Source organism: Moschus berezovskii, chromosome 12, assembly GCF_049115385.1.
Source record: "Moschus berezovskii isolate FMDL1 chromosome 12, NW_MosBer_1.0, whole genome shotgun sequence".
Lineage (NCBI taxonomy): Eukaryota > Metazoa > Chordata > Mammalia > Artiodactyla > Moschidae > Moschus > Moschus berezovskii.
The window spans coordinates 13,795,801-13,821,577 of record NC_142471.1 but is presented as its reverse complement, the minus strand read 5'-3'; the positions used below and the strand labels follow the sequence as shown (position 1 = coordinate 13,821,577).

The following is a 25,777-nucleotide window of genomic DNA, read 5'->3' as shown; positions in this document are numbered from 1 at the left end:
GAAGGGGTAGCAGGATTCAGGGGAGCACGGCCAGGGAGGGGCTGCTAGGAACTGGTCCCCATTCACTGGAGGACAGGACCAGATATGCTTATGCCCAGGCCCCCTCTGCCTTTCCTCCCTCCACTGAGGGACCTCATGGGACCTCCTCCCACCTGCCGTCCCTCCTTCTCTGGAAGTGGAAGCCAGGCTTCTGGCACCGAGCATGGAGGGACAGCTCTCCTGATGCACCCAGTTCCCCTTCCAAAGGGCTGCTTCTCTAACGTCTGGCACCTCCTGGCACCCTTTGTGAGAGCAGGCCCCCCTGCCCAACCCCATGCACCAGGATCTCCGCATCCTCCCAGCCCTGCCCACTGGGGCACCCAGGCCCTTCCCCAACCCTTAGGACCCTCTGGGTCTGGCTAGGCCCCTGGGGAACTGTCCCCACCTAGCCCACCTGGCCCCTTGGTCCCCCCGCACCTGGGCCCGGGGAGGGAGCCAGGTTGCAGTTAACACACGACCCTGTGGCCGCCTGAGGTCCCTTCTCCACCTACTCCTTTCCCAGCTTGTTGACAGGAGAGTGATGACGGCCTGGTGCATGGAGCGGCCGCCACCCCAGGTGGTCTGTGCTGTTAGTCATGGTTAGTTACACGCCCAGTTACACACTCAAAGCAAGTTACACAACCTGGCGGATGGGCGGCTCTACCTTAATCTATTTTCACATAAGACGAAGGGGAGTGCCACAGTCAAGGCACGCGCAGGCAATGGGAAGGCTTCTTGGGGGATCCTGCAGGGGGCTGCCTCTGTTGGCAGAGCAGTAACCTGTGTGCTGTGAGGGGGCATCAGATGGTCTACTCTCATTTGCCCTCCCCTGCCCCTCGTGCTCCTGGAGAAGGAAATGGCAACCCACTCCAGTGTTCTTGCCTGGAGAATCCCAGGGACAGGGGAACCTGGTGGGCTGCAGACCATGGGGTCGCACAGAGTCGGACACGACTGAAGTGACTTAGCAGCAGCAGCAGCAGCAGCCCCTTGTGCTCCAGTGGCACCTAAAACCACATCAGTTTGTTTGTTTCCAACAGTATTCTCCAAAAGGGAGCATTCATGGGACAGGGCTAGGGAAGTGCAGAGACCCGCGTGTGTTCTCAGGGGACATCGGCCTGCCTACCTCGTCTGGTCCCCTGAGGACAGGGTCAGCAGTCAGGGTCCTGCCCAGGGGTGTCAAACACACGTGCCACGAAGCTCACGGGTTAGCGTGGGTGTGAGCTTGGGCGACCCATGACCGCTCAGACTGCTGACTGGCCCTCGGGGCACACCACGTCCCACAGGTTCCTGTTAAACACTGCTAGCGAGGCCGTGGAGGAAACTGGAGAGGGCCTCTCTGGAGGTGGTTATGAGTTCAGATGGCCCGGGCTGCCTCCCGGGGAAGGCAGAGAGCGCTTGGACAGCTCAAGTCCTCGGAACTAGAAACTGAGAAGTTTCCAGGGCTTACCACGTGCTTGATTCTCTGGCTTCATGTTTTGCCGGCTGCCCTGTGACCTGGGGGTCATGAACCCTGCTTTATATCCAGGAAATGATAACTCAGAGAAGCGCCTGCCTCATCCATGACACTCAGAGCCAGAGCCGAAGCTCTGCCTGCATGGCTGCCCTGGGTGATAAGTGGCTGGTGGGGTGGGGGGTGGCCTCAGCTGGCCAGTGTGGGGAGGGGAATGTGTGCAGGAAGCAGAATCTGACTGTCACCTGCTCCCTCACCAGTGGCTGTCACTGCTATTGGTCCCTCAGGTCCCATCAGAGTTTCACCTGAGCCTGCTGGCGCCCGCTCCCCCCACTCCCGGAGCCCTAGCTTCTGCGGGCTTAGCCTCCACAGGGTCTTTGTCACGATGCTGGTCCACACGCCCTGTGTGGGCACCTGGGTCCCTGCTTCCAACACGAGGCCCCCTTCCATCTTCCAAAACTAAAACCTTGCAGGCTGTACCTTTTTAAAGGAAGGAAGTCTTTACCCAGAGGGGCCTTTGGTTTTGGAGAAAATGAAGAGAGGGAGGAAGAGACCACCTTTAAATGTGTCTTTCCCCAGTTCTGCTTCTCTGAGCTGCGGCTCACAGCACACTTGGCAGGGTCTTGGGGCTCAGACAGCTTTGCCCTGCCTGGCATTTGTTTCTTCTTTTTTTTTTTCTCTCTTTCTCAACTTTTTTCTAAACATAAATTGTTCTGAAGTGTAATGTACATATAGCAAAGTGCGTGAGTCATAAATGTTGCAGCTCACACTTTTCATGGGGTGAGTACATGGGTGACCAGTACCCAGCCCCAGCAGACCCCTTGGGTCCTGATTGGATGTTTTTTGGTGTCTGGTTTCTTCTGCTCCACGTGATGCTGGTTAAGACTGATCCTGGTGTGTCCACTTTTGTTGACGGTGGGGCTCCCAGAGTGATTCTGCCTCCTCACTGTGGAGGGCAGCCGGCTGGTTCCCAGTGTAGAACCACTGTGGACAGTGCTGCTCTAAACACTGGTGGGTGGGTCTTTGGGTGTGAGTCTGTAAGCATTTCTGGTGGTTCTACACCCAGCAAGGAGTTCTTCAGCCTGTGTATACTTGGCTTTCTTAGGCACTATTGGTCCGTCTTCCCTTGTGGCTTTACCAGTTCAGCTCTCACCACCAACGACGGGAGTTTCTTTTGGGCCACATCCTTGTCAGCACCTGGGATTTTCTGCCTTTCCATTTTAGCCACCCTGGTGGGCGTACAGCAGTATCACACGGTGGTGTGAATTTTCCTTCCCCTGATGACTAATGAAATTGAGTGCTTTTTCTTATGTTTATCATCTTTTTGGATGTCCTTCTTCAAGTCTTTTGCCTATTTTTTAAAAAGCTGGGTCTTCAGACCTTTTTGATTTATGTAAGTTCTTTATGTATTCTGGACATGAGGCCTGAACTGGATGTATACACCTGTGTCTAGCTCTGCATATGCGTTCACAGGCATACATACACACACGTGTTCACTCTAGAGAGGTGTCAAGTGCCCCCATATGCAAACATGTCCCAGTCCCTGGGGCACAGCAGTGAACAGACAAAGGCCTTGCACTCACAGAGCTCAGTTCTCCCTAGAGGAGACTGACAAATAAGGAAGTAGAAAGAATATGTCAGACTGAAGTGGCCATGAGAAGGAAAGTTCAGGGGGAGAGGAAGTGTGGGAGTGGAGGTTAACACTGTAAATATGTCACCAAGAAGGTGACACATCAGTAAAGACTCAAGAGGAAGAGCGCTGCACGCAGAGGGAGGGTGAGCAGGGGTTGGGGTGTGGAAGGTGGGAGGTTTCCAGTTGGAGCACCCACATGGCCACTAGACCCTGGCTTTCATTTCACTGAGGGTTCTGGGCAGTGGAGGGGCAGGACCTGACATAGGTTTTAACAGGGCGAATCAAGCTACTGTGTCAAGGCAGGATGGGTGGAAGCAGGGACATTAATTAGGAGCCTGTAGCGCTGAGTCCCGCCTCCTGTCCCAGTTTCTCGTTGGTCCCAGGTGTCTGTACTTGTGAGGATGTCCAGGGTCACTGTCATCCCGGAATCAGGCTTTGTTGCTCTTTGCTCAGAGTGTCCTCTCGTGGTCATGGGATAGATGCCCTGTTCCTGGCCTCATGGCCAGCCCACATCATCTGGGCTGCCTCATATTCCCAGAAGCCCCCATCACATGTCTGCTGGCTGCACCACGCCTGGTTCCTTTTCCACTTTCTAAAGCCAGCTCTGGCAAGGTTACTGGGTTCTCATATTGGTCTCCACAAGCTCTCCCTGCAGCATCTTGCTCCCTGAGCCCAGCCCCACCCACAGCTTCAGATGGGGGAACACCCTGGCAGGCCCATCTCCCTGCCTCCATGGGAAGCAGGAAGGATGTGGCTGTGGTCCATGTACACACATGAATGCTCAGGTCCCACCTGTGAGCAGAGGAGAGAAGGCACCATCCATGTATGTGAGGACATTCCCATCGCAGGGACAACGGGCAGCGGGTGCTCCTTCTTCCTGGGAAAGCATTTACATTATCAAGGGATGCTGGTGAAACCTGTGAGTGAGCATGTACAGAAAGGTGCAGTGGGGCTGTACATGGGCTCAGCCACCTCCTCTGGACCATAACACCTAGAGAGGCAGAGGGGAAGTCTTGCTCTGGATGCAGGTGGCAGTAGGCGTGTTAACTGCCCACGTGGACTTTCTGGAACTCTACTGTGGCCACCTGAGGGCCTGTCCTGCAGGGACGTGGGATAGAGCCGAAGACTGCAGGGGTGGGTGCCTGGCAGACTCCCTCAGGGCAAAACCCCTCACCCATCTTGGCACTATGGAGTTTTCTGAAGGGGCAGGGTAGCCAGGCAGGCTTAGGACCAAGGACCCAGGCTGGTCCTGGTGCCATGAGCCACCTGTGGAGGCCACTGTGAGCTCTGCATCCTCTGACTGGCCTGAAAGGAGATGCAGAAGCAGCAGGGGGAGGATAGTGTGAAAGCTTGTGTGTGTGGGGGGGGGAGGGCTGACGTATCTGCAGCCCTGGCCATTTCTGCTGATGTTGCCCCCTTCTACCTAACTACCTACTCCTGGAGCTGTACACGGCTGCAGCTAATAGTGCAGGTGCTGGAGCAGTGAGGTCTGGGTTCCAGTGTTAGAAGAGAAAGTGGGGTGGTTTCCAAACTGCTGTATCCTCTTGGAGGAGACTGGTGAAGGGACTCAGCACAGCCCCTCATGCCTCAGGACAGAAATAGCTGTCCTCCAGGACTCAGCCTGAGGGCCAGTCTTGCTACTGGTGACAGAACAGGCAAAGGAGAGGGAGTAGCTGAGGGGAGAGATGGCTGTCTCACAAGGCTGCTGGGGGTGAGGTGTGGGGCTGTCAAAGGCAGGCTTCCAGGGGACCTACCTGAATACCGACAGGGTCACCTCTTCCCATCCCAGCCCCAGGCTTGCTCATGAGCTCTCCCAGATTCTGCCCTGTTCCCATTCCCAACTCAGCCTCTGGGCCCTCTGGTTCTAGACCTCCCAGAGAGGACAGTCTTCCCTCAGTCCACCTTTTCCTTTCAGATTCTCAGATCCTGGGTTGAGGGCAACGCAGGAACCCGGTGGAGGGGAAGATCGGTCACCTGACAGGATTCTTTCTCAGCGCTGGGGTTCCTGAGGGCGGAATGACGCCTCGCTGTGCCATGTGCCAGGCCCGCCCCACGCCGTGTCTTAGATTAGTCCTCCCACAAAAGCAGCTGCTGTGTCCCCTGTGTTCACTCAAGGAAACAGAACAGAGTTCCGTGGGACGCTCGAGGCCAGAGCTGTGTGTAGTGAGAACCCCGTAAGGGGAGGCATTCAAGCCAGGCTCTGGCCAAGCACCTGCCGTAGCTCTGCAGTGGACATCTAAGATGAGGGGAGGCTGGGAAGGGCGAAGAGAGGCTCGAGGGAGGATACGGGGGAGCAGGGGGCTCTCCGTGAGCTGGATCTCACCAACACGACCATTCCCACCCCGCGCGAAGCGCCTACCAGCACTGCGCCCCTTCGCCTAGTGGCAGAACCAGTCCGGAGCACCCAGCTCCGACACCCTGCTGTGGCCTCTGTACTGACGCCACGGCCCGCTCCCCCTGCACTCCCGGCGCCCCCAAACCCCGCGCCGGGCCTGTGAGCCCGGCCCACGCTGCGCCGGTCCCCGCGCCCCGACCCCTGCACCTTCCCCACGGCCCTCCAGCAGCGCCCCGCCCCCAAGCCCCGCCCTCGCCCCGCCCCTAAGCCACGCCCCTGCGCCACGCCCATTCGAACCCCGGCCGGGCGCCCGCCCCTGCCACGGGGTCCGCTCGGCCCCACCCAGGTCCCCTGCTACCTCTGGGCCCCCTACCTCGGCCCCACCCAGACTCCTGACCTTCCCGGCCCTGCCCCTCCCCGGGCACCCGCCGCCCTCGGCCCCGCCCCTGGCCCGGCCCCGCCCCTGGCCCGGCCCCGCCCCGCGGGAGGAGGCGGGCGTGGGGAAGTCCGCGGGCGGGGCCGGGGTTTGGAGCCGCCTGGGCGCGCGGGCAGAGAGGCGGCCGCACCCGAGACGCCCCGGGCGCCAGGGGACAGCGCTGGGAGCAGGTAGTCAGGATGTTTCTGGAGCCCCAGGTAGGGCTGCGGCGCGTGGCAGGTGCGGGGAGGCGGGTGGCGGAGGCGGGGACGCGGGCGCGCTCGCCGGGCAACCCCTTGATTGCAGTAGGACCGCGGGGCTAGGGATTCCTGCGCCGCCGAGCTGCGGAAGCAGGGCTGACCTCCCGGCAAGGAGTGCGGCCACCCGGAGAACATCTGCGGCCAGGCCTGGAAGAAGCTTGCCCTTGGGAACCATTCCCTCTGTGGGTCCCCCCGGGCGCCTGCTGCCAGGTGGGCTGCGCCCAGGGCTCAGAACGGATGGGCAGCCCAGGCTGCCACTGCCTTGCCTGGCCCTGCTTGCGGAGGCCAGTGTTAGTCTACGGCTGAGCGGCACCTGCACAGCTGCTACGGACCCCTGTGGGGCGGATAGTGCTGGGGAGGCAGGTGACAGCAGCCCAGCAGCGGGGCCGGCGGGAGGGTGGCCGCCCTGGGACTGGCAGGCAGGCGTGTAAGAGACAAGACCACAGTGCATCCTTTTCCCGACTTGAGGGGCACAGAACCACCTGTTTGCCCTGGAGGAGACAGGGGGACAGTGGCGAGATGGGCATATGGGAGGCGTGTATGTGTGATGCGTGATGTGTGGGCGAGAGTGAGATTATGTGAAAACCGCGGGATGTTTATATATGGGATGTGTGTGTGAGAGCGGGAGAAGCACGGAGTGCAGCAGGACTGCGGCTGTGTGCGCCCACAGCCACCTGTGCGTTAAGGGCAGTGAGCCTCAGGCTGCGGCTTTGAGGGATGTGGGCCCCACGATGAGGGGCAGCTGCTTTTCTATAGGAAGGGAGGCTGGGAACCTGTCGTGGAATTAATCCTGAGCATGAGGCAGTGCTGCATTTCCATCGCTGCTTATTAGAGTTCTTCCTTTGAGATGATCGGGTGATGCGATTCAGGTGCTGCTCTTTAAGCCCTCTCAGCGTGGAGCTGATCAGTGTAGACCCAGGACCTCAGGGGCAGAGAAGGGGGCTGCAGCTGGGCTAATCAGGCCTGGCTGTGCCCAAGAAGCAGGACTCATTCATTCTTTCACGTAGTCATTACTCATTTATTGAGCCCCTGCTATGTGCAGGCACTGTGGATTCAGCAGGGAACCAGATACAAACCACAGCTCCTGTCCTCATGGCTCAGCTTCTAGCAAGAGAGACGGGGGGGAGAAAGAAAAGCACAATCAATAAATGAGACGTGGAATGTTATATGGTGATAAGTATTAAAAGAGAAAAAGTAAACGAATAGAAAATATCAAGGGTGCATCAGGCAGGATAATTTAGATTATCAGCAGTAGCCGAACAACCCCCAAAGCCAGGGGCTGATAACAACACAGTGTAATCTTCACTTATTGGCTTGTCCGGTAAGGGGTTGACAGGGCCCCACCCCAAGCCTTCCTCTCTCAAGGGCCTGGGCTGCCAGGTCCCAGGCAGAGGGGGTGAGGCCCTGGCGCTGACATTTCAGTGCCCCACTTCACAGTGCCACACGCCACTTCCACTCACTGTTCTTGAGCCAGATGAGTCACGTGGCCCCACTCAATCTCACCAGGACCAGCCGTGACAGTTCTGCTCAGCCTGGCGACATGGCCAGCGTGTTTGGTGCCCAGCACATTGATCACCAGTGTGGGGCTGCCTTGGGTAGGGCAGTCCGGGGAGGCCTTCACCTGAGGACCTGCCGGACGAGAGGCAGGGAGATCGTGGTAGGGGGAGCAGGAGTGCGTGGCAGGATGTCAGGCCAGGCTTGGAAGAGGAAGCTGCCTGCGCGTTCAGGCACCAGACTGGAAGCCAGTGTCAGGAGCAGGGCTGGTGAGGGTGAGAGGGTAGTTTGGCCGTGGCCAAAGCGCAGTGGCTCAGGGGCTCAGCTGAGGGAGTGGAGGAGGAGAGAAGGCCCGATTTGAGCACACTCTGAAGGTAAAGCGAGTGGCCCTGCTGATGGTAGAAGTGTGGGGTACAGATGCAGAAGGGGCAGCAACCCCAGGAAGGAGAGGTGGGAAAGGATGCGGGCGGGTAGGTGGGGGCGGGGAGGAGGGGAACAGTTTGACATCCCCTGGGGCAATGTCACCTGTCACTCACGGGCAGTATGGAGTCCAGGGAGGGTGCTGATGCGGAGCCCCAGTTTGCTTCATCCTACGGGCTCTTGCCGCCTCTCGGCCATGCTGCCTACACTTGCACCTGCTGGTTCAGGACAGCCCACCCAGGCGCCACGCCCCCATCTTACTGGGCCTGCCTGCCGCTGGGGTTGGGGGAGCCTCCTGTGAGCTCCACCAGGGGAGGCAAGGTGAGTGGAGGGAGCCACAGCATCCTGTGTCGACCTGGCTGCCTTCTGAGGTGCTGGAGCACTGGGAACAGTTGCATAACCCCAAGACAGGGACCACAGCGGTGCAGGGTCTTCACAGGCTCTGCCATCTAGGACAGCCGCTTGGGGTATCGGCTTTGGGATGGGTAGGGTTTGACCAGAGAGATGGAGCTGAGGTACCTGTGGAAGCCACCTGCACCTTCCACACCTTTGGACTCCTTGGGAGTCTCCCTCTGGGGAGTTGCAAGTGAGTGACCGGAAGAGGGCTGGTCTCTCAGGGCTCTGGTGTCAGTGAGGAGACCTGTTATGTCTCCCTGTTACTCCTTCTCCTGACCCACTGGAAACTCCCTGGTTTGGAGTCTCCTTGGAAACCCACCTCAAGTCCTCCCTGACGTCTCCCGACAGAGTTACCCCCCCCACCCCTGTGCCCCTCTCACCCAGCACGGACGTCTGACCCGGCTTCTCTCACACTGCGGGGTGGTGGTACTGCTGCCTCTGCAGGCCGACACGTGCTCTGTGGGCTCCTCCAGTCCCAAGTGTGAGGCACAGCTCAGAGGACCTCCGGGATGTTTGTCAACTAAATAAGTGAGGGAAGGAAGAAGCAGACACAAGGGCTGGAGTGGCCCGCGGAGACTGCCCAGTTCTGCTTCCTTGTTTTACACATGGGGAGGCTGAGGCCCACAGGGGCTGCGGCTGGCTGAGTTCAGGCGGGGGTCAGAGCTGGCCCCTTGACCACGATGTCCACTGTCCCAGGTTCTGGGCTGGCTGGAGCCCTGTGGGTTCCAGGACAAGCGGAGACTGGAGGCAGACAGAATGGAGAGTCCTAGGTGATGGGTCAGGTGGGGGCATGTGGATGGATGATGGCCTCTACTGGGGTTCTCCACTTCTTCCCCCCCTGGAGCCCTGCTGCCCCCAAGGGCTCCAGCCCCGTGGCCTTAGGGCGGTCAGTGGGCCATGGGGTTTCTCTGGCAAACCCACTGCCCTGTGTCTCGGCCTCCAGTGGAACCACCCCACCCTCACTGCCTGCCTGGCTGGGGCCAAGCCCACGGCATTTCCCAAAGGTCAGTGTGGCTGCCGCACGAGCCGCCCCCGTCCGTGGCGAGTGTGAGTCAGAGGCCCTGGGAGCCCGCTCTCCGGTCTCCTCTAACCCTCACAAGGTCGGTGCCGGTGACACAAGGGGTGTAAGGCGGCACCGTGAGCAGACCAGGCGTTCCTCCTGGGGCTGGCCGACCCCAGACCCTGGACCCCCTGCACGCACCAGGGGCCTGTGCAGCATCCTTAGCAGAGGGAAGTGAGTGCCCAGGGGTGCCTAGCCCAGAGGGCAACATGCGGTGTCAGGGGTGCGTGGCCAGGAAAGGGGGCTGTGAATCGGGTGGCTGAGGTGGGTGGCAGAGCAGGCCCATAGGGAATGTGTCCCTGGCCAGTGAAGAGCTGGGAAGCCCCAGGGCATGCACACACGCCCACACATGCGGATTCCTGGCTCACACATACCCTCTTCTCTTTCGCCACTGGAGTGAAAACACACATTCCACATGGACTGAGTTGGGATGTTCCCCGAGGAGGTTGATAGGTAAGATATTGATCTTTAAAAAAAAAAAAAAGTGTGTTAGGTAATTGATAATTAAACTTAGTTTTAACAGATTTTCAGTTGGGCTCCCTGGAAAACCCAAGAATGATTTAATTAATTCCTAATGTATCTTTTAAAAACTTTCTGATCTTACTGTGTTTTCTAAAAGGTACACAGCAGCTTTCATTAATATCAGTTGTCCTTGGCTTGATCTTCATTTTAATGAAGAGGCCTCTGACGTTTTGCTGTGAAGTCAGAAATTGGCCCTAAATTTCAAACAGATATTCTTCATCATGAGGTACACTTCATTCCCACGTTAAGTGCCAAGAGTGTACACCAAGAATGGATTTTCATCCGAGGCTTTCCTATATCTGGCAAAATCATCAGATTCCTTTCCTCCGTGGACCTATTAATGTGTTGACTTATTAGCTTTTCTGAGCTAAATCATCCTGTTCCTGGAATAAATCCCACAGGGTCAGGCTCAATTGTGCTCTGAAATGCTGCTGAGTTCATTCTGCTGTTGTGTTGCTTGGGGTATTTTTCATCTATATTCATAGGTGAGAATTTATTCGTACTTTTCTATTAGGGTAGGTATTTGTCACATTTATAAATCATGGTTATGTTAGCTTCATAAAATGAATAGGAAAGGTTTTCAATATGAATTGTGTAGTTGAAATAGTTTAAATATCATGTAAAATTATCTGACTCTCCAAGGCTTGAAATAATTCATTTTGGAAACTGGCTCAACCGGGGCTTGCTTTTATTTTTCCCCGAGGTTTTAGTTGGCTGTGCAGTTACTTAATTTGTACTATGGTTATTGGTCCTTTTGGGTTCTAAATATTTTTAGCCTATTTTGGTTATTTATATTTTCTAGGTACTATCCCAGTTTGAAATGCTTTCGGGCCTTTTAGCAGAGATTTATAGCATCTGTCCTTTTAAGGTTTCTTCTGCACATCCTCACCACATTAGCTTCTCTTTTCATCCTTCTCCGTTTCCATTTCTTCCTCTCTTCACTCTTTCCCTCCCTCCCACCTTCCCTCTTTCCCTTTCTGCTAGCTTGCTTCCTTTCTTCCATCCTTTTGTTGATAATTGCCAAAGGTTTTTCTTTTAAATTTTCACTTTCAAAAGAAAACCAGCTCTTGAGTTTACAGCAAGTCCTGCCGTCTTCCTTTCCTTAAATCCACGAATTTCTCATTTAGCAATTCCTTCCTCTGGAGAAGGAAACGGCAACCCACTCCAGTGTTCTTGCCTGGAGAATCCCAGGGACGGGGAAACCTGGTGGGCTGCCATCTATGGGGTCGCACAGAGTCGTACACGACTGAAGTGACTTAGCAGCAGCAATTCCTTCCTCCAGTTTGCTTTGCTGAATGTCTGTTTTGTTTAGAAGCTCTTTTTAGCTTTTTGAATCAAGTGCTTAGTTTATTTTCATTCCCCTCCCCTCCCCCGTTTATTTAAAATATATTGAAGTCTATGAATTTTTCTCTGAGTACAGCTTTGGCCATATTGAATTTCATGGGATTTTTTCTAATGGGTTATTTTTCTGTATCTATAATTGGAGTTTTGATTGCTACTTGAACACAAACATGACTTAGGGAAGCTTTTTATTAAATGGGTGATTTTTTTTTTGGTTCATCGTTTGTTTATTAATATCCAGACATATCATTCTGTCGCCTGTGCATTTCTCTTTGGGAACTCCATCAGGGTTTCATTGGTCATTTGATGTGTGAGCAGTGTGGATGAGTACTCTCGGATAGAAGAACATGCCTTGCTGTTTTTAGGGCATGATATTTCACATACTTTTCTCTTTATGCTTCCATCCCCACGTCCTGAGAGAATGCCCTGCAGTATTCTCATTCCTTTCTACCACTCGTCTCTTTGGGTCTGAGTCGTGTGTCAGGAATTGCAGAAAGTTCTAGTTGTTGTCCTGCCTGTTTCTGGTCCACGAAGATCCCTATGCACTGTGCTTGGGCGCCGGGCCCATTTCCTGGGCACAGCGGGCCAAGCGTGTTCTCGGCAGTGTGCCTTTCACTTTCAACCCTTGGCAGAAAGAACCAGCCTGCAGGCTGAAGCAGTGGGCTGTTCCTGGCTCTGCTTGGCCAGACCGTGTGACCTCAGGCTGTCCTTGGCCTCCTGGGCTGCTCCTCATCCCAGCAGTGGTCAGTGATGCCTTGGGGGGCGCTGTGGGGATGTGCAGGATGGCCCAGTAGGTGGAAACTTTCTGTGAGTGTCACTTAGTGACACTGCCGGCTGTTTCAGGTCAGGCCTGGATCTGGCCACCCAGCACGGGGCCCCTCGGGTGCGCACGCACACCTGGCCCTCGGATCCTGCCCTGGCACCCCACAGTGCTGCACTCACCGGCCCCTCCATGCACTCTGCGAGCAGGTGACTCTGGGCCAGGCCTTGTCCATCTCTCAGGGACCCTGGCAGTCTCCCTCCACCTGCCTTTGCCTTGTACCTGTCCTCCCTTCTCTGGAGCCTGCACTGAATCCTGGGTTTCACGGCAGATCATGGTGGTCACACTCACCGGGATTCACCACTTTGGGGCTGTAGGGCCTGCGGCTGATGTCTTCAACCCTTGGGGCTGTGTTCCCTGTCTGGAAAATGGGATGACAGCTGCTGTGCCAGCCACGTGTACAGAGCGGCGAGTGGGAAACTGCAGTGCCCCAGGGAGGAATGGAGACAGCTGTGCTGCTGGCGCTCCTGGGGGCCGGCCAGTTCCAGACACTAGGGGGCGAAGGGCACGGGGCAGGAAAGCTGCTTGTGTACACAGCGTGTGCATAGGGAGCGGGAGATGTTTGTGTTTGAGGGTCAGGACGTGAGTCCAGCTCCTGTTTCTGAGAGGCCGTGGCCACTGGACAGGCTGTGCTGTCCAGGCCCAGTAGGGAGCTGGGTGCCTGCTGCCTCCACCCTGAGGCTGGCACACACGAACCTCCAGCCCCTGCAGAGCAGCAGGATCCCAGGGGTGCCGCTCTGGGTGTCTGCCAGGAGGATGACAATTCAGGCGAAGGAAATGGATTTTTATTTGTTTTTAAACACAAAGGAAAATCGTTGCTCAGCCTAATTAGATGTCATTTAAAAATAAAAGAACTGTACGTTCTTTTCCCCCCTGCACCCCCAGACAGCCTGCAGAGTGGAATAGTGGCCACTGTCTATTCAGGCCTGAGTGTGGCTTGTCTCTCCAGCCCCTCCAGCTCTCGGGGCCCAGCCTCCCTGCCTCTCAAGGACCCTCAGCTCTGACCCAGTTCCCTGTTGTCCTGCTGGCCCACAGCCATGCCCCTGCTGCTCCTTGGGGCCCTTCCTGTGTGGGGTGCCGGGGGAGCTTGGGTCAGATGCCCCCTTCTGGAACCTGGGGTCCTGACAGGCAGCAGAGTTTTGCAGACTTTTTTTTGCCCCAGATTTTGCTTCATATACTTAGCACCAATCTTAAGTGGACGCCCAGTAGAGGAAGGAGATCCCAGAGGTGGGAGTCCAGTGGAGGTAAGGGCTGCACAATCCCCTCCTTGGTGGTGCTCTGAGGACAGGAGTGCCTCCCAAAACTATCTCATCTTCCTCCCTCTTCTGTCTGAGGCTGTGCCCAGCTCAGCCTCCAGGAGTCTGAGAGTCACCTGCCCACATGCAGGAGTGCACCGTGACCCTTGTGGAATCTGAGGCCGGGTGCGGGGGATGGGGAGGCCCTGGGCACTGTCCTCCTGCCCTGGGGTCCCTGAGTGGGCGGTTGGCATGCTAGCAGCCCGCCCTCCAGGAAAAGGGCAAGGATTCTCTGAAATCCTACCTGCTTCTCCCTGGGCCTCTCAAGGCTCAATAATGGGATGGTTATTGGTGGACAATGACATTTTGTCCCTCGAGCAGCCACCAGAAGAAGCTGACTGGGCGGAAAGGGAAAGGAGGAGGAGGAGGAAACCCGGACTCGGCAGAATCAGTATTTAGGAGGGTGAAGAGGAGATGGCAAGGTTCCTTTAGTCAATGCAAATAGGATTTGGTAATAGGAAAGAATTCAGAAGGAGAAAAAAAAAATGAATCATGCGTCTGTAACAAAGCTTTAATTGTTGGCATCTCTCCGAGGCCGGGCCTTTGTGGAGAAGGCGCCGAGGTGCTGCGTGGCTCCGTTCCCATGGCAGCCACCTCCTGGCTGGAGTCCGGCCCACAGCCCTCCGCCAGCCTAGGGACTGCCCTGGCCGGCCCAGAGGGTGCATGGAGGTAAATACGGCTCATCTCCCTGGCATTTATGAATATGATTTCTTGAAGCTTGGTTTCTGTGAAAAACGCCACCCCTCGCCCTCATTCCCCGCAAGGTCCACAGGCTGGGAGGATGGGAGCTGCACAGAGCTGCACAGCACCCTGCCTGCAAGGATGGGGCCAGCCGTGCCCTCCTGAGGGCTTCCCTGCTGGGAGGGCCACGGGGGTACAGGGGTGAGGACTAATGAAGCCTCTCCACAGAGGCATGTCACCCCTGCCACTTTCCACCCCAGGTAGAGCAGCCACCTCGAAGGTTCAGTTCAGTTGTTCAGTCGTGTCCGACTCTTTGGGACCCCATAAATCACAGCACGCCAGGCCTCCCTGTCCATCACCAACTCCCAGAGTTCACTCAAACTCATGTCCATCGAGTCGGTGATGCCATCCAGCCATCTCATTCTCTGTCATCCCCTTTTCCTCCTGCCCCCAATCCCTCCCAGCATCAGAGTCTTTTCCAGTGAGTCAACTCAAAGGTAGAGCCACTTTTTTTATTTAAAATTTTTTTCAAAAAAGTTTGGCCATGCTGCAAGGCTTATAGGATCTTAGTTCCTTGACCAGGGACTGAACCTGTGCCCTCAGCAGTTAGAGCACTGAATCCTAACCACTGGACACCAGGGAAGTCCCCAGTCAGTTCTGAGCCCCACATGCCAGGACAAGGCAGTGTGGCCAGGCAAGTGGGTCTGCTTGCCTGGAAGGAGAGGTGGCTTCCCCCCACTTTCTCCCTATCCACATCAGGGGCCCAGTGGCTATCCAGAGTGTATGTCCAGAGGGGAGAGGGCCCCAGGGAGGGATCAGGAGAGGGGCAGTGCCATCCCCCATAACTGTGTCTAGAGAGGTGGTGGGGACCTTAGAGAGCAAGTGTCCCTGGGGCCTACCAGTGTCCTGCAGTTCTGACTCCACCGAAACCAATAGGTACTAAGCCTGTCCCGAGTGTGGTGGCCTCAGGTCACACTCAGTACCACCCGTGAAGCCCCTGCGGGAGGTGCCAGCTTATAGGGGAGGTTGCTAGCTCCCAGCTCAGGGGTGGCCAGGTATCACTCCCAGCCTGCTGGACCCGCAGCCCATGTTTGCAGCTAGACCCTCAGCTTCTTTAGTATGTGGTCCCGGCAGACAAGACTAGGGCTGCAGGAGCTTAAGAGACACATTTGAGCTCAAAGGTAGGAAGATCTGAAAGCCAGGATTTGGGGAGGGGAAGAACCGCCCCCAGGAGAGAGCTGTCTGCCTACTTGTGTCTGAATTCAGGCTGGCAGCTGTTCTCCTGACCTTCTCCTCTTCTTCCTCTTCTGGAGGACTGATCTCCTTTAACCCATAATATCGCATCCTTACCTGTGCAGTCACTGTGCATCCCAGTCACAGCCTGGCCCAAGGGGCTCAGTGGGAGCAGAGACCTAGTTTCCTTCATTGGTAGGTCTCCAAGGTATGGGCGGGTCCCTGGTAACACTTGTGAATGAATGGTCAGTTGGTCAAGGAGTGAGGGCTCTGTGGGACACCCGCCTCTTACCACCTCCACATGAATGACATCAGAGAACCAGACAGTGAGCCCTGGAAGGGCGAAGGGCTCCATTTTGCAGGTGTAGGAGGCCCAGCCCCAGCTGCCCCAAGGTTCCCAGCAGAGGTCCCTGGGCCAAGCCTGGATCTTTCCCTAACTGTGGCTTCTGAGTGCTGATGGGGCTGCTGCCCTGCTCCCACCAAACCTGGGTTTTTCTAGAACTGGGATGAAACCAGAGACAGCCCCATATATGCACTCTTTCTGAAATCTCTGCCAAAGGCTGCCCTCTTGGTTGAGTGACCCTCCGGGGTGGGGGCCAGGGCTGGCACCCAGTTTTCCCCCAGGAGCACTTGCTCTCACTTTCCTCCAGTCAACAGAGGGGAGACTGGCAAGAAGTGTAATTTTCAGTTGCTAATTGTGATGCCCTGCAGCTTGCTGAGCTAAAAATAGTCTCCATTTTGTTGAGTAGGTTAAAAAATAGAAGCCCATGTGCTGCCTCCAAAAAAGCACCCCTTGCGAAGCCTGGCAGAGGCAGGGGGCTGTGGCGCCCCTCCTCCACCTCCCAGCAGCTCCCTGGGGCTCATGCAATATGGGCCTTCAGGGCCATTTTTGTCCCCGTTTTCCAGGAAGCTGGGATCCTTAACTTGGCATCCACGGATGAGCTTCCGGGAGCCCGTCAGTCCCTGAAATTTTATGCAGAAGGTGGTGGGAAGGTGCGCTTATCCGTGTGCCCAGGGCAAGGGCCTCAGTGTTCATCTGATGCTCAGAGGGTCAAGCCCTGGCCAGGCACAATGACGAGCTGGAATGGCAGTCTCCAGATGGAGCAGGGAAGTGGGGCAGGCAGGCCTGGGCACACCTACTCACCGCCGCCTGCCTGGGCAGCCTTGTACAAGTCCTGTGCACTTGGCACCCTCATCTAAGAAATGAGCATCTCCACACTGCCCCCTGTGGGTTGGGGGAATTGCACTGGATGAGATGTAACACCCAGCACCTGGCTGGGCTCCCAACTCCCAATGATAAACATCTCAAGTACAAGAGGTTAGGACTTCTGTGGTGGTCCAGTGGTTAAAATGCTACACTTCTATTGCAGGGGGCATGTGTTCAATCCCTGGTTGGGGAACTAAGATCCCACATGTGGCATGGCCACACACACAAAAAAGTAAATTAAAATATATAGGTTAGTCAAAGAAAGCTTATCCCTGCTTCTCCATTTCTTAGAAACTTCCAGAACTGCAGACTCCAGGATTGAACGGAGTCCTATATTCTGACTGTACCCTGGGAACCTGGCCTAGACAGCTCCTCCCCTTCAGAGCTGAATGGAGGCCTGACATTGTTCTGTGCAGCTGCACAGGAGTCTGTCCCCTCCCTGGGCTGTTGACCTCCCTCTTAGCTGGGCAGAGCCGGTGGACAGTTATTCCTGGAGCCACCCTCTGACTCCTCCCTCTGGGGCTGAGAAACTTCTGTCATGCAGACCCCTCTGGGGTGGGGGCCATGCATGCCCATTGGGCAGTGCCGTCCCTTTCCTGGGATGCATCCTGAGAGCAGAGTTGGTGTTAGGAACAGGTAAACTGGGCATCAGAAGCCAGGAGGCTGGAGGACCCCTGAGAGCCCACGGGTGGGGTCCCTCCCAAGTGGCTCCTGAAGGTTGAGGTCTCTGCCCCACCTCCTGCCCCAAGTCCCTTCCTGCCCTGCCCTCCCACCCCGCCTTCCTGCCCTGCCCTTCCACCCTACCTTCCTGCCCAGAGCTTAGGGCATTGAGCCAGGGGGCTGACTAGTGCCCCACAAGCCCTGCTCCTGGGCAGGGACCATGGCCTCCCAGGGCTGGGAGGCAAGAAGTGAGGCAGGAGCAGACCTCAGGTGTGGGAACATGTCCTGGAGGGTGTGCAAGGTTGCCCCAGACAGCCATGAGCACGCACGACACTGCACATGGGTGCTGCAGTGATTGGATATTTGCCTAGAGTCAGTGTCATTTACATTCTTTACCCAAGTGTGTGTAAGTGAATCGTTTGTGATAGCTTCAGCTGTGGAAGTCTTTTACGAGATCACTGGGCAGGGTTAGGCCTCCTCCAGGCCTTGTTGGGGGTCTCATACAAGAAGCAGGAAAAGCACTTGGGAAAGGCCTTTACCCAGGCCTGGACGAGGGTGTGAGTGGAGGATGTGAAGATGCGTGAAGGTGTAGCCATGGGCTCATCCAGGTGCATGGAGTGGGCTCTGGCCATCTTAGTAAGGCCAGGAGCCCTGGGCCTCTGTCACAGCTTCAGCTCCCAGAGGTGCAGGGTCTCTGAAGGCCCTCGTGGGCACAGCTGGAGTCTGTGAGTGGAAGGGCTGTGCCTCAGGTCACAGAAGCTGTGCACACGCGCACATGTGGGTGTCTGGCTTTCACATGCGTGTGGCCAGCAGCAGATACCCTCCTCCTGGTTTCGCTGCCTAATGGGGAGGCATGGACTCCCCTCTACTAGGGCCACATTAGAAAGCATATAGCAGTGAGTGGCCCCCAGCAGTGAGTGGCCCCCAGAGCTCTAGCTAAAGTCTCTTGAAGACGTTGCTAAAGGGGATTTTGTTCATCATCTTCTGCGGAAGAGGCCCAAACCCCTCTCTCCCGCTTTTGCCGGCATCTCTCAGCACAGGGGCTGCCCAAGCTCTCCTCTCAGTCCCCCACTGAGCCTCCCTCACCTCCAGGCCCTCAGTCCAGCAGTTTCTGTGTCCGTGATGCTTTGGTGCTGTGTGTTTCTTAGAAGGTGCGCACGTGTGCGTGTGTGTGCGTGTGCAGGGCAGCTGCACATACTCAGATGCTAAGCTTTTTGGCTGAGTCCCTAAAAAGGGCCTTCAACCTGAGTCGTGTGGATGCAGTGTGCTGTGTGTGCGCTTGCATCCGATTCTTTGTGACCCCCTGGACTGTAGCCCGCCACAGTCCTCTCTGTCCATGGGATTTCTTCAGGCACGAATTCTGGAATGGGTTGCCATTTTCTACTCCAGGGGATCTTTCTGACCCAGGGATGAGCTCCCGCTTATACTCTGTGGGAAGGATCCTGTGGTTGCAGAGTCCCTGGCCTGGCTGAACAGTACCCAGGGGACGGCGTTTACTTTCTGAACTATGACGCCCCTGGTTTGTGAGCTCTTGTTCTAGGCTGCAGACAGGCTCCTTGTGGTTCCCCTCTCCTGTACACCCACACCGGGGCCAGTATCTTGTCTGACAAACACGGCCAGGGCTCACACAGATGGAGTAACTCGCCCCAAACCAACACCTGCAGGGAGGTCTGGACCCAGGTTGAGGGGTGTCGGCTCCCTAGCTCTGGCCCTCAGGGCACTTAGGAGCCGCTGGGCCTCATTCAGATGTGGGGGCTGGGGGCAGGGGTGTGTGTGGAAACCATAAGAACGGCTGCCCTTCTCTGAACTCAGCCTTCCTAGAGATGGAGGCAAGGCTAAGGTGAGAGCACTTTACTGGGCAGCTGGCCCCGGCACACAGGAGGGAGGAAGGCGAGCAGCCAGATAACGGCGCTGAGTTCTGATGGTCAGCCTTACGCAGTCTTTGGAGGCTCTGGGAGGCTTGTGGTCTGAGTCGGCCCGGTGTTTTCACCTGGCTCTGTGCGGACGGCTGGTTGTGCGCATGCGCACACCCACACGGGCCGGGGTGGAGCCACAGGTCTCCCCGCCAGCTCCCTGCCCAGCCTCGGCCCGCACTGGAGGCCGCAGTGCCACCACCTGGCTGGTCACTGAACTGCAGGGCGTGGAGTCCCAGCCCAGGCCTGCCGGGTCATGCCCGCACCTTCCTGGACGTGCTTGTCCCTTTGAAAGTTGAAGCGTCCAGGTGACAAGAGCAGCTCTGCCCCCGGTGCTGCTCATCCCTCTGGCGCCGCTCTGCCCTGCTGATGGCTGTGAGGCTGTGGGTCAGCAGTGGTGGTGGGCGATGCTGGGCCACTTGGGTGCCACCGAGGCAACAAGGCACAGTTGCAAGTGGCACACAACGGCCCCGGTACCGCTCCCAGGGACATGTTTTCTCATCTAGCCTTCATCCCTACCCAGCGAGGGAGGCGGCGCAAGAAACCCTACACGGCCCATTTTACAGCCGAGGAAACTGAGGTTCAGAGCGGCTCAGAGGTTTCCCTGTGGTGTGGAGACCGTGTCTCCTGACTCCAGCCTGGATTCTCTCACCAGCTCCCAGGACTGAAACCGCAGGAGAGGGCTCAGCAGGTGTGTGTGCGAAGCTCACAGGTGAGGGTGCAGGGAGGGAGTGTTAAAGGAATGTAGTTTCTAGGAGGCCGGGGCTGGGCTGGACCGTGGTGTAGGGGTAGCTGGTGTCTGGCTCTGGGCGGCAGCAGGAAATGGAGCCTGGGGGGCCAGGACAGCTTGCGGTCAGGCAGTGGGGCGGCCCAGGACGGGTGGAAAGAGGGAAAGGGCAATAGTACAGCCACAGGAAGCCCTTGTGCCTCCTTGCTTGGCCCACCCGGCTCTCCTGACCTACAGCCAGCCCGCTGGACATGGTGGCAGCGCACCCAGGCAGGTAGCAGAGGGCCCCTCAGGCTCAGCCTTTGCCCGACCGGACCTCCCTGCCCGCTCCCAGCCCACCCTCGGCACCCATGGTGCTGCTCTGCCCGTGCAGGGGCACCTGGCACCCTCTGAGGCTTGGCCACGGGGACTCTGGGCCCAGTTGCAGGGAGGACCCTCTTCCTCCGTAGTGCCCCCAGAGAGCCGGGCAAACCCACGTGTGAGACAGACAAGTGCTGACGCACGGCAGCTGCCTCTGCACTCAGTGCCACTTGGCTCCTGAGCTGGCAGGAGTGCCCGCTCCCCCTGCTCCTGGGCCTGCCCTTGTGCCCACCTGCGCCTCTGCGGGAGGTGGGAAACTTGAGGGCCTGGCTTCCAAGAACTAGTGAATCACTTTCACCTGCCTGACTGTGAGTCTGTTGCGTCTATAATTAGAAGGTGCTGGCCTTCCTGCCAGAACAGAGGAAGCGCTGTAAGGAGTCAGAGGAGGCAGTGCAAGTCGTCTCCCACTCCCCCTCAAAGGGCTGCTGCCTTGTCCAGACCAGCTGACTTGGGCCAGAGGTGCAGGCCCCTGGGAACTCCATCATTGTCCCCCCAACCCCAGCCCCGTCTTCCGTCTCCCTCGTTCTGGCCTCTGGAGGCTTCCAGAGAGCTCCACCAGTGTCTGAGCCTGTAGCCTTGAAGCAGGTCTGGCTGGAGGCAGGTGCGGTGGAGGCAGGAGAGAGGCTCTGTGTACTTCTTGCTTTGCCCTTTTCACCTGGAAAGCCTTGAAAAACACCAGTGCCCAGATTGTACCCCCCCAGTTAGAATTGTGGTGGAAGCTGGGCAAAGCGGTTTTCTAAATTCTCCGGGTGATTGCTATGTAGCCACGCCCAGAGGCACTGACCTCGGCGAAGCTGCTCTCATCACCCGGAGGCTGAAACTTTCAAACGGACAAGCACACCCAGGGACAGTGTGGGCATGACCTGGCAGGCTTGGGCTGGGACTCAGCCCTGCATTTCAGTGATCAGCCAGGTGGTGGCGCTGTGGGTTGGGCCACACCAGGTGCAGCTGCTGCTACTGTTTAGTTGCCAAGTTGTGTTGGCCTCTTGTGACCCCATAGACTATAGCCTACCAGACTGCTCTGCCCGTGTAATTCTCCAGGCAAGAATACTGGAGTGGGTTGCCATTTCCTTATCCAGAGGGATCTTTCCGAACCAGGGATCAAACCCAAGTCTCCTGATTGGCAGGTGGATTCTTTACCACTGAGTTACCAGGAAAGCCCACACTAGGAGCAGCAAAGCTTTATAAAGGAGAGGATCTAAAACTTCAGAGAACAGTGAGTTCTGACTCAGGAAGGCGCACTGCTGCCGCCGCCAAGTTCTTGGTGGTGCTGACCCTGCGGCTCCAGCTTTGCATTTGTTTCAGAGCATCCCTGCGGGTCTGGCTCCCCAGGGGCCTGTGTGTCTAGAATGGCCTGTGTGGGGCATGGAGTAGGTACATGTGTGGCAGTTTGCTCCTCAGGTGGGAGGTGGTGCCGTGCTCTAGCGTGCAGTGCTTTACCCGGGTGAGTGCACCCCGTCCTCCTAGCATGCCTCTGAAACAGTGTTCCCTGTGCCCATTCACAGATGAGGTCATTAAGACTCCAAGAGGTTGAGGGTCCTGACAAAGCCACAAATGGCTGATCCAGGCACAGACTCAGGCCTGCCTGACCACCTTTGCTGCCATCCTGGCCCTGCTGCGATCCCCCCCATCTTGAACTCTTTTCTGTGCCTTTCAACATCTCCATGCCTTCATCATCATCACCTGCTGAAGGCTGATGAGACTTGTCAATGGCAACTCTGAAGCCCTCACCGAATCTGCTTCCTCGGATTATCTGCTGTGTGACCTGGGACTGTTACTTGGCCTGTCTGTGCCTTGTCCTCACTGGCAGCATGCAGAGAGTAGCGTTTGCTCACTTGGAGTTATTGTGAGGATTAATGAGATGATTCAACTCTCACAATAGTGTCCCTGGTGGCACATTACAAAGTACTCAGAGTTTTAGCTACTGGTATTTCATTTTTTAAAAAAAATTTATTGGAGTATAGTTATTCCATGGTTATGTTTCTGTTGTACAGCAAAGTGAATCAGTTATGCATATACCTATATCCACTCTTTCTTAAGATTCTTTTCCCACATAGATCATTACTTAGTATTGAGTTGAGTTCTCTGTGTTATACAGTACATCCTTATTAGTTATCTGTTTTACATATAGTAGTGTGTATATAGGGCTTCCCAGGAAGCACTAGTGATAAAGAACCTGCTTGCCAATACAGGAGATGTAAGAGGCTGGTTCGATCCCTGTGTCAGGAAGATCCCTTAGAGGAGGGCATGGCAACCCACTCCAAGTATGTACATGTCAATCCCAACCTCCCAATTTCTCCCTCCCTTTCCTTCCTCACCCCGCCCCCCGTAACCATAAGTTTGTTTTCTACATCTGTTATTTTCTTCTTTACCATTTGTACCATTTTTAAAGATTCCACTAATATAAATGATACAGTGTTCGTCTGTCTCTGACTTCACTCAGTATGACAATCTCTAGGTCCATCCATGTGGCTGCAAATGGCATTAATTCCTTTGTTTTTATGGCTGAGTTATATTCCATTGTGTGTACACACACCACGTCTTCTTTATCTGTTCCTCTGTCAATGGACATTTAGGTCGCTTTCATGTCTTGCCTGTTGTAAATAGTGCTGCAGTGAACATTGGGATATACGTGTCTTTTTGAATTACGGTTTTCTCTGAGTAGATGCCCAGGAGCGGGATTGCTGGATCATATAGTAGATCTGAATGGTCTAGTGGTCTAGTGGTTTTCCCTACTTTCTTCAATTTAAGTCTGAACTTCGCAATAAGGAGTTCATGATCTGAGCCACAGTCAGCTCCTGGTCTTGTTTTTGCTAACTGTATACAGCTTCTCCATCTTTGGCTAGTCAAGGCAATGGTTTTTCCCGTGGTCATGTATGGATGTGAGAGTTGGACTGTGAAGAAGGCTGATCGCCGAAGAATCGATGCTTTTGAACTGTGGTGTTGGAGAAGACTCTTGAGAGTCCCTTATACTGCAAGGAGATCCAACCAGTCCATTCTAAAGGAGATCAATCCTGGATGTTCATTGGAGGGACTGATGCTAAAGCTGAAACTGCAATACTTTGGCCACCTCATGCGACGAGTTGACTCACTGGAAAAGACTCTGATGCTGGGAAAGGTTGGGGGCGGGAGGAGAAGGGGACGACGGAGAATGAGATGGCTGGATGGCATCACCGACTCTGTGGACATGAGTTTGAGTGTACTCCGGGAGTTGGTGATGGACAGGGAGGCCTGGCGTGCTGTGATTCATGGGGTCGCGGAGAGTCGGACACGACTGAGCGACTGAACTGAACTGAACTGATAGTAGATCTGCATCTGGTGTTTTTTAGGGAACCTCCTTACTGTTCTACATAATGGTTGCACCAATTTACATTTCCATCAACAGTGTGGGAGGGCTCCCTTTTCTCCACATTCTCTCCAGCACTTTTTTCTTTCTTCTTCCTTCTTTTTTTCCTCCTGTGTCTGTTGGTTTTCCAGCTCCAAACCCAACTTTCCACTGAGTTGGCAACCAGGCTCTGCCAATTTCCATTCTGGACAGCTGGTTTACTATCAGGTTCTACCAGCAGGGGTCACAGTAGGGAAACTGGCAGCCAGGGGAGCTCTCTGTTCTTCCATAGCCCGCACCAGCAGTTCCCCTCTCCAGCACTTTTGATGATGGCCATTCTGATTGGTGTGAGGTGACACCTCACTGTGGTTTTGATTTGCATTTCTCTGATAACTAGTGATGTTGAGCATCTTTTCTTGTGCTTTGGGTCATCTCTATGTCTTCTTTGGAGAAATGCCTATTTAGATCTTCTGGCCACTTTCCGATTGAGTTATTTTTTGTTATTGAGCTGCATGAGCTGTTTGTGTATTTTGGAGATTGATCCCTTGTTGGTAGCTTTGTACACAGATATTGTCTCCAATTCTGTGGATTGTTTTTATTTTCATTACTCTAGGAGGTGGATCAAAAAAGATTTTGTTGCTACTTATGTGAGAGAGTGTCCTGCCTATGTTTTTCTCAAAGAGTTATAGTATCTGGTCTTATATTTAGGTCTTTAATCTATTTTATGTTTGTGTTTCATGTTAGAGAGTGTTCTAATTTCATTCTTTTACATGCAGTCATCTAGTTTTCCCAGCACTACTTACTGAAGAGACTGTCTTTTCTTCTTTGTTAACTCTTGTCTGCTTTGTCATGAATTAGTTGACCATACGTACATGGGTTTATCTCTGGACTGTCTATCCTGTTCCACTGATTTATATTTCTGTTTCCAGTACCATACTGTTTTGATTAACGTAGCTTTGTAATATAGTCTGAAGTCAGGGAGCCTAATTCCTCCAGCTCTGGTTTTCTTTTTCAAGATTGCTTTGGCTATTTGGGGTCGTTTGTGTTTCAACTGGACTGAACTATGTTTCCTTACAAATTGTAATGTTTTTGTTCTAATTCTGTGAAAAATCCCATTGGTAATTTGATAGGGATTGCATTGAATCTGTGGATTGCTTTGGGTAGTAGTCTCATTTTCACAATATTGATTCTTCCAATCCAAGAACATGGATATTCTCCATCTGTTTGTATCATCTTTGACTTCTTTTATCAGCATCTTACAGTTTTCTGAGTACAGGTCTTTTGGCCCCTTAGGTAGGTTTATTCCACGACATTTTGTTCTTTTGGATGCAATGGTAAATGGGATTGTTTTCTTAATTTCTCTTTCTGATCTTTCATTGTTGCTACATAGGAATGCAAGATAGTTCTGTGTGTTAATTTTGTATCCTGCAACTTTACCAAATTCATTGATGAACTCTGGTTTTGTCTTTGTTTTCTGGTAATGTCTTTAGGATTTTCTATGTATAGTATCATGTCATCTGAAAACATTGACAGTTTTACTTCTTTTTCAATTGGTTTCCTTTTCTTTTTTCTTTTTATCTCATTGCCATTACTAAACTTCAAAAACTGTGTTGAATAAAAGTGCTGAGAGTGGACATCCTTGTCTTGTTCCTGATCTTACAGGAAATGCTTTCAGTTTTTCACAGTTGAGAATGATGTTGACCGTGGCTTGATGTATACGATCGTTTTTATGTTGAGGAAGGTTCCCTCTGTGCCCAGTTTCTGGAGGTTTTGTCATAAATGGGTGTTGAATTTTGTCAAAAGCTTTTTCTGCATCTATTGAGATGATCATATGGTTTTTATTCTTCAGTTTGTTAATTGTGTTATCACATTGATTGATTTGCATATATTGAAGAATCCTTCATCCCTGGGATAAATCCCACTTGATCATGGTGTATGGTCCTTTTAATGTGTTGTTGGATTTGGTTTGCTAGTATTTTGTTGAGGATTTTTGTGTCTATGTTCATCAGTGATATTGGCCTGTAATTTTCTTTTTTTGTGGTATCTTTATTTTTGGTATCAAGGTGATGTTGGCCTTATAGAGTGAGCTTGGGAATGTTTTATCCTCTGTGATTTTGGGGAAGAGTTTCAGAAAGATAGGTTTTAACGCTTCTCTAAATATTTGATAGAATTCACGTGTGGAGCCATCTCGTCCTGGACTTTGGTTGGAAAG

At 54.4% G+C, this 25,777-nt stretch overlaps 1 protein-coding gene across 1 annotated transcript in view; it reads left to right on the top strand.

The window, feature by feature from the left end:
- Nucleotides 1-5,956: 5,956 nt before the first annotated feature.
- The window catches only part of RASGEF1A (RasGEF domain family member 1A), a 40,410-nt gene continuing 20,589 nt past the window's right edge, over nucleotides 5,957-25,777 (top strand). The window contains exon 1 of the mRNA XM_088841880.1: nucleotides 5,957-6,069. Coding sequence (XP_088698006.1) covers nucleotides 6,052-6,069 — 18 coding nt within the window. The 5' untranslated portion in view covers nucleotides 5,957-6,051. The remainder of the gene's footprint in view (nucleotides 6,070-25,777) is intronic.